Source organism: Catharus ustulatus, chromosome 2 (genome assembly GCF_009819885.2).
Source record: "Catharus ustulatus isolate bCatUst1 chromosome 2, bCatUst1.pri.v2, whole genome shotgun sequence".
In the NCBI taxonomy this organism is placed as follows: Eukaryota; Metazoa; Chordata; class Aves; order Passeriformes; family Turdidae; genus Catharus; species Catharus ustulatus.
In genome coordinates this window covers 90637538-90646210 of record NC_046222.1, presented here as the reverse complement: position 1 = coordinate 90646210, position 8673 = coordinate 90637538, and the positions used below count along the sequence as shown (strand labels likewise).

Here is an 8673-nt window from a genome sequence, read left to right as displayed (position 1 = left end):
CGTCCTTCCGGGCGCTGCGGAAGCGCCGCCGCCGCCCATGTGACAGCGCTGCCCGCGCCTGCCGGGCCCAGCCGTGATTGACTCCGGCCCGGGCCGGCCGCGCTGCAGCGCTCGGGACAGACGGCGGGGTGGTCAGTAGGTTTAATTTCTTTGTTTCATCCTCCTCTTCTGCCAAGGGGGTGTGCTGGAGGGGGCCCTGTTACTGTCCTGGTTTGCTTGGAATTAAATGTCTTTTTGTGCCTTTCTTGACAGTTTTCGGCCGCTGTTCCGCTCGCAAAAGCCGAAGGGTTGTGAAAGTTTTTCAGGCTCTCGATTGCGGCGAAGTTCCCTCTGAAGGTCGTGTCAGCTTGTTTGTGCTGCTAGGATGATGTAGCGGAAATGATAGCCGAGCCCAACGCAGCCAGTAACCTTCCCAGCCGAAAGTAAGAGCTGGTTGCCTGTGAGATCTCTTGGTGAATTAGGGTGCTGTCCCTTGGGTTTGTGCCGTGCAGATACCGCCGCAGGCTGTAGTGTGTCATCTTGGGGGGAAAGGGGAAAAAAGGGATTTGCTGTGCATTGTGCTTTGTTGCTAGTATCTTAATTTTATTTCATTTCATGTACTATTTAGCATCTTCTTAATGGGTTTCATGCTGTTTGTCAGGACCTTGGCTTTGCAAGCTTTTCTGTGCCTTATTCACCACAGTGCAAATGTGCACCCTACCTTCGGAAAAAAAGGGCAGATTCATTGTCAGTGCATTGTTCCCTTCATTGGAGAATTTGGGGATGCTGAGGGGGAAGAGTGCCAAGTAATCTGTAGGCTCCCTGTAGGTGTTGATTGGGAGCATTGCTTCTATATATTTTGCGTTGTTTTTATCAGGGATCCATCATGTCTTCTCCCTTTTATAATACATTTTTTAGTCATCTGTTGAGATGAGATAAAGTATTCATATCCTTGTTTACACAATGGTTATTAGAAGTTCTACTGGAATAAATATAAATAAATAAAAGGTAAAGTAAAAACATTTAGGCATTTCTTGTTTGGTTTCAAAGAGTAAACTTCTTAGATGTTCACTGTTGTGTGCTTTGAAATCATTGCAGGGCAGTTTTTGCTGATCTGTAATGTTCTGGGCCCATCTGCTCCATGTATTTTGCTTCATTATGCTCTAATGAAGTGTAAGAGACTTGTAGCCCATGTTGACATGTATAGCTTCCCATATGTCCATTCCAGTATATTTCATCTGAAAACAACCTTTCACCTTCAGAAGTGTTAGGCAGGCACGTGGCAGATGCTTAATGGAGCTTCTTATATTGCTTCTAAAAGATGTACTAGTTGTTTGGAAATTTATAATTTTAAAAATTTACAGGTAGGATTCTTTCAGCATCAGTGGAATAATTGTTCCTTTTACACAGCAAAAGGAATATATTGACTCCTTGATAAAGAGGTAGTTTTCAAGTGTGAATCACCAAATCTATTCTAAACGTTCATTAAGATAAGCAAACTGAATTCAGAGGTTATCACAGTAGTATTGTGTCTGAGGATTAGATGTGGCTTCCTTCGTACTTCAAGTGTTTTATCTTATCAGTGATACTTCAAGTGTTAGTGGAAGGACAATATTGTAGTAGGAGCACAAGGTAGAAATGAGTCTCTGAGCCATATGTAACAGGGTATAAAGGTGGAAATTGTAATGGCATTCTGCTTATCCTTTCTTATTGGTTGCTGATGGAACCAAACTAAATGGCTGAGACCTGTTTCTCCCAGTGCTTGAAGCAGTGAATGTATGCATGCAGAAGTGCTTAACATGGCGTAGAATAACAAGGGGAGGAAAAAAAAAACCAGCTAGTTCAAAATTTGTCAAACCTACCATTGCACTCCTGTGGTTGAAAATATAGTGTTAAGTGAGATATGTAGGTACAGTAGTTACTATTTTGCTTAAGAAGAGAAGAGGATGTCTTAATTCTTTTAGCAGTTTCTTCAACAGAAATGTAGCTGTGCAAATGAAAGTTCCGTTTAAATATCCCATTTAATTGCTCAGTGGTTTCAGGGGTTCAGTTTCTAGGTGTTGGTCTAGTTTCTGCAGGTGTTTGTACTGGCCTTATTAACAGCCTTACTGCAAAAGGCTACAAAAAAAAAAAAAAAAAAAAAAAAAAAGAAAAGAGAGAGAAAGGAGAAACATGAATAACATGAATATTAGTAGCATCTGTATTAACAAAAACCCCTCTTCTTTTGTGTAAATTGTCTGTTGTTGTCCAGTGCTTCAGGGGCACAGCTATGCGCTGTGATGCACTGATAACCAAAACAGTTCAGAAACTAAATGGCTTTTCAATATTAGTATTTAGTGCTTAGTTAAATTTGTTGTGTGCTTAAGATAGACGTTTAGTTGCCTGGGTAACAGTTACTCTAACAGGTTTCGCCCCAGATATGTTTAATTTGGTGTTTATTTGACCCAGCATGAGGGAACTGTAGTTCTGTGGTCTTCCCTTTCTTGGAGGTTTTGCTGAGCTTTGTTAACATGCTGTTCCATATGCCAGGCATTTCCTTACTTTGTTGGCCCCCTTTTGTCTGGCATAAGAGATTAAACAAGTAGCACAAGGCCAGCAGATACTGTCCAGAGTGCTGTTCTTCAGGATGTTCTTGGGAAAAAGGCGTGAATTAAACCTTGAAAGAAGTATGTTCTAGACAGAGATACTAAAAGCAGTACGTGATCAGACAAGTCCTTGATGGAGCTCTCCTGTGGCAGTTCTGATTTTTGAATTATTTAAGTGTTTTAAGCCAACTTGGACTCAAATACACTTGCTATAATCAAATGTAGTACATTTATCTTCATTATGGGGTGGAGTAAGTTGCTAAATAGTACTTGTAATGAGAAAAGATTTTGAAGGTGTGTTGAGTGTTGTGTTGAGATACAATGCAGAAACTGGTAACCCATGTTACCATGGGTGGTGTTGGCTGGCACCTTAGTTGCAGTTCCAGTGAAACAGTACAAGTAAGAACCTGTTAGTCCAGCCCCAGAGTGATGTATTCTGCTTTGAAATCAAGAGTGAAAGGATTTAATCACATAGGAGAAACAGCTTCTTGCCAAACATGTTTGGATTCTTTTTGGTTTTGTGGTCTGTAGAAGAATCTGAGAAGAGCAAACTGGCACCAAGAAATGCAATACATATTGCTGTCCCTTGCTGTTTGTTCTTTTCAGCTGGGAGGTCTCTGGTGGTACTTGGGATACTTAATCTCTGTGGCTTGCAATTTTATATCAAAGAAGACAATTGAAAACTTTTGTGAATGATTGCTTATAGAATGCTGACTCAGATGGGAGCTATAGTTTATCCCACTCTTTGCATGCAGAAGTCCAGACAGCTCATATAAGGGTTGGTTCATCCTGAATTATTTTCTTTGCTTCCATCTATCAAACACTGTGGCATGTTTTGAACTTTTCTATAATAAGTAATTAATGGAATTTAACTTTCATGGGACATTTCTCTTTAGGGAAGATCAGCATATACATAATAGTATTTAGAAATTTTATATATTTTTGTGCAATTTTATATTTATATATAATTTTTATAGAAGTCTTTGGGAGCCTCATTGTACATGACTTCTTGAAGTGTTACAATAGATCAAAAAAGTAAACAGAGACATGTTTAAATAAAAACCTGTCTGCTCTTACCAACAAAATAATGTCAGAACCTTGGTCCTGCAGTTGATGCTATTCAGTCTCAGAATTTGCTTTGCAAAACAAGGGAAGAAGAATGATAGAAATACTTATCTGGCATTGATAAACCTAGGCGGAGTTGAGTTGGCTCTGCATCCATAGAGCAGTTAATTCTCCATGTGTTAGCCAGCACTGAATGCTGGAGAGTTGACTGTATCTGATAGTGTAACACACTGTTTTTTTGTTTGTAAAGTGGTCGTTTGTGTTAGTACACTCTATTGTTGCAGTAGTATCACAAAAATAGAAGAAATTGTACACTGTCATATTTACTTTCTTTTTGTGCCTTCCTGTAGTACAAGTCAACTGGCTTCATGTCCTGGCCACTGTAGTTTAAAGGAGGCCATTGCAGCCAGCTTCCAGTACTGGACCTGCTGCACAAGTGGGATCCAGCTCGTCTACTCAAACATGACCTTTGGCAAAGCACATTGTTAGCATTGGGAATGATGAAAAATGGCATGGTTTCATTGCAGATAAATGTATGGCTTCAGATCTCCCAGCAGGTGCATCTTTCTTTATAAAATTATTCCCATGATATTAGCAATGACCTGAAACTGAAGTTTTTTATGTGTCTTTTTTCTTCAGCATGTTTTGTAAACAAAGTAAATAAATTTCTTCCTCTCATTTCAAAATGTAGATCCATCAATTGTTTCTGCCTTGTTTAGCTTAGGGCACCCACTGAGTGAATGCCTGTTTTGTTGGTTCACGGTGCTAAGCTCTTAAGTGAACAAAGGCTGCATTAAGTCAACATCACCTTTCTGTTTTGTTTACTTTCTTTATACTTCCTTGATACCTTTGATAGCTTTGCTGGTTTTCTAATTATCTCCATGTCTTTCAGGAAAGCCAATAGTCTGAAAAAAGGCCCCAAATTTCTGTTTTACTTTTAAAGTTGGCTGTTTAGCTTTAAGTGACAAATTGTCACCACTTCTAAACAATGAATTAAAAATACTAAAATACATGTACTTGCTTTTATTTTCTTTTGGTTTTGTCCTGAAGTGTGTAGCTCTGAGTGCTTACTGCTAACCCCTTCAACATGTTTGTTACACCTTAGAGAGAATGCTGTGCATGATGAGACTGTGCCCGAGTCTGCTGCACAGAATGGCAACTGTGTGAGAAATGGCAACCTGAAAACACCAGTAAGTCCATTTTAAAGCTTTTAGAAGTTTTAATTCTCTTGGAGTTTTGTGTCTCATTCAGTTGTTACAAAATTAAGTATTGCATACAGCAATCACATTGTATATAAAAGCTGGTCACTGGATACAGCCTGACCCTCAAATTCCATTGGCAGCAGAGCCTCAATGCTGGTTTTTGAACAGTCAGTTCATTTCTGCATGTGCTTTTCCTTTCTGTGCTTTATGTGCAACTGATGTTAATTTGCAGGTAGTGAGTTTAACCTGTGAGTGAAAAGATGTAGAAGAGCTTCTGTGCTTGCCTTCTATTCTTCAGAAATGACAGCTGCCACTGAAAACTGCCTTCTGGGTAGTGTGCAACTGTACAAAAACTTCTTTCCTGTTATACCTTCCTATGATTATGACTCATTGTTAAGAGTAAAATTCAAACTGGCAATCCTCTCTTTCATCCCCTTTTAGTGCAGTCATGCTTAGTAAGGAATTGTTGGGGTCCTTGGGGCATAAAACTGAGCAGCCTGGGGAAGTGATTACAATAAGAGCAAAATAACCTTGTATCTGTGAAGGTCTGTTTTGTGTTGTGTTTTCTCACATGCTTTGTGTACTTGTTTCAGAGAGAGAAGCGGAAGGTCCGAGAACAGTGTGAGAACATAAGGAGGAATTCTACCGGTAGCAGAAGAGTGAGCCAGCTGCAGAATGGCGAAGTGGTTGAGGCAGTTACCTTGTTTGAAGTGGTTAGCATGGGGAAGCAGGCCATGCAGGTATTTCTAGCACTGAGTTCTGAAAGCACTTCGTGGGAGCAAAATGAATAAACAGTGGTCATTTCCATTTTTGTGCTGTGGAACATTTACATTTTGGCTTAGGTAGGGAAGAAATATGTTGATTGAAAAACTGCTGTGAGTATGGCTCTTGGAAAGAATATCTTGCAGCTTCAGGAAATTAGTGAAGAAGTAGCTGTCAGATATTTAAAAAGAGGAAGGAAATTTACCTAAACCGGTCTTCCTAAAATAATGCCTTAACATACTAAAAAATAATTATTTACAAAAATGTGAAAAAGGTCCATCAATAGCAAATTTTAGTTGCCCAGAATTTTGAAAAATCAGGTTTTTCTTTTCTTATTTCTTTTTTTTCTCCTTTTTTCCACCCTGTACTTGCCTTGTGCTATTAATCTTTTACCTTCAATACGATGCAGTTTGCCAGCAGCTTGCATAATAACCAGGTTCCCTGTTCATCTATATAGTTAGCAATTTTCTTCAATGTGAGGAAGCCCACCTTCCCATATTCTGTGAGCACATGTATGTATTATCTTTGTACATGTGTATGAAAATCTGGAGCCCCAAATAATTTTATGTAAAGTTATAGATATGTCGCTAGTGTATAGTGTGTGCACATACATGAAAAGTATGTTTATATTTTGGATGTGAAACCTTTGTTTTTCCAAGATATTTGTATGGATGGCTTTTGTCATGCTGCAGTAGAGTTCCCTGAAGAGCTTAGCTTCTGCTGTGCCAACCGTCATGGGGAGGTCTTGGAAAAGCAACAGAACTTGACTTCTGTTGCTGCTAGGATTTATTAGACCTTTGTGGAGCTACTGGTGGGTTGATGGCTTGTCCTAGGAAACCCGTGTCACTTACAGGCTGTAGGCTGTTCTGCCCTAGAAATGAAATTTGGAGTTGTTTTTTGGCTTATGTGTAGTATGTGAACTGTTTCAAACCTACTGCACAAATCAAGTGCTAGAGAAAAAAAGAATTTCCAAGGTAAATTGCTAGTATAATTTAATACTAATTATTAGATGGTGCAGGGTTAAATATATGTGTGGATTTTTTGTTGTTTGTGTTTATTTCTTTGTTTCTAAATTAAATTTTTATCTCAGTGCTATCAAGAACTCATGAGGACATTTTTAAAATTTATTTTTAATATTACTTTTATTAAAATTGTGGTAATTTCCCCTGTTAACAGGAAGCAAAGCATCTGTGAAAGGCAACATTGTCTAAAGCAGTTTAAGACTTGAAAGAGTCTTTTAGAACTGTTAGAAATGGAAGAGAATTGCTTGGAGTTTATTCTCGGTTTTGTAATTTAATGGAGATAGAACAGTGTCAGTTTTTGTCTTTATTGTGGGTATCCTCAGTGGAGTGCAGCAAACTGTATTCATCTCCTTCTCCTAATGAGCTTCTTTAATCTGTTCTAGTCTGTAGTAGTTGACTGGGTTGAAGCTTATAAACAAGACAGAAATCTGGCACTTCTGGATCTCATCAACTTCTTCATTCAGTGCTCAGGCTGTCAAGGTAATTTACCTTCTTTGTAGCCCTTTCCACTGTCTGTGTGTGAGAGGAGTCTGAAGTGTGCTTTCTGAAATGGAATTTTTCCCTCCAGTAAATCATGTGCTTATAATCTGTACTGTTTGTTAAGATGAACTACAGATGGAAAGGCGAAACAGAAAAGAATGCTGCTGGTTAAATTCTTTGTGCTTGCAGCATTCCAGCTCTGAGAGTTGTATTTGAGCAAGGGTTTGCAGGGTCAGGTTTATGAAGTAGCATGTCACATTGCTTTGCAGAATCCTCACATAGGGACAGTGCTTTTGATGAGTGTTCTAATTAAAATCCAGCGTTTTAGTTACCATTTGTTTCATATTTCCTGGTATCTTTTGTTTTGCTAGTATACTTGTTTGAAAATAAGCAGCTAGCAAATTCAGCTCCCTGCTTTGGTGGCTAGAAAAGCAATCTCTTGCCTCATTGCAGTTGCTTTTACTAGAGAGTTGTAAAGCTCTCTTTCATAACAAACATTGAAACACTGACTTCTGGGGACCGTCTGCTAGTGAAATGTTTCAGGATGGCAAGTAAGAGTTTTGAGAAGACTGTCCTGTTAGTTTGAAACCTCTAAGTGTATTTAAGCAGCTGGAACTGTACTTCTTACACTTTTTCTTTATTTTCCTCTAGGTCTTTGACTAATATGCCTTCTCTTATGGGAAATACTTTGGGCTTTTTTGACTAGAAGTGAGAAAAATTTTAGTCAGTCCTTGAAGTAAATAAATGAACAGAGAAAATAGCCTTTCCAGACAGCACAGAACAGACTTCTCTAATGGGAATTTCAGTTTTGGTTCATCTGTACTTTTTCCGATCAATTAGTTTATATGTCTCTTTGTATATGTGTTGCCTGTAGACACATAAAACAGAATACCCGTTTCTTCAGTGTTTCTAAATTTAATAAAATCCTTACTGTGGTTTGGACTTGATTAATATTGTAGAGTTGTCAGTAATTCTTTTTAAAACGCTACTTTTTTAGGCATGGTAACAGCAGAGATGCTTCAGAGTTTGTACAAGAAGGATGTCATGCGAAAAATGACAGAGACCTTTGATAAGGTAGGTGCAGCTTTGATTTTGCATGTCTTTTTTGTATAAAAAATAGGCTCCACCTTAATAGCCAACCTGGATGGAGTTCCTGTTGCTTATCAGGCACTCTCTACCACTTTATTAATTTAGTAAAATAAACCTGGTTTTTTGCAAGAGAAATTTGGTGTCGTAATGACCCATTTTAGCAGCAGCAGGATATGGGGTTTTTGTAAGTGACTTTGATTTTGAGAGTTTTATTAGGGCTGTCTGTCTGCAGCCTTCCTGAATCTTTCTTTTAGGAGTTCTTTTGATAATAGAGGTAAATATAGAGGTAAATATAACCCAGCATTGCAACAGGTAAATGGTTCCTTTGGTGTTTGGTTGATAGGTCCTTTAAAAAATACTAATTTGGATTGCTGATGAGTTAATTCAAAGATGTTTTTAGCTGATATTTTATTTGAATGCATTCTTTCTGCTTTACTGGCAATTGCAATTTTAATAACTGTATTATGTCATATGGAATAAGAAAAACGC

The 8673-nt window shown here is 38.4% G+C and overlaps 1 protein-coding gene across 3 annotated transcripts in view; it reads left to right on the top strand.

Annotated features, from left to right (window-relative positions):
- Positions 1-43: 43 nt before the first annotated feature.
- LOC116993088 (cohesin subunit SA-2-like) overlaps positions 44-8673 on the top strand; it is a 55835-nt gene continuing 47205 nt past the window's right edge. For 2 of the 3 annotated variants that reach the window (XM_033053372.1, XM_033053370.1), the window contains exons 1-6: positions 44-135; positions 253-422; positions 4735-4819; positions 5425-5571; positions 6999-7095; positions 8093-8169. In XM_033053372.1, coding sequence (XP_032909263.1) covers positions 379-422; positions 4735-4819; positions 5425-5571; positions 6999-7095; positions 8093-8169 — 450 coding nt within the window. In that variant the 5' untranslated portion in view covers positions 44-135; positions 253-378. The remainder of the gene's footprint in view (positions 136-252; positions 423-4734; positions 4820-5424; positions 5572-6998; positions 7096-8092; positions 8170-8673) is intronic. The other variant, XM_033053371.1, reaches the window with a different exon arrangement.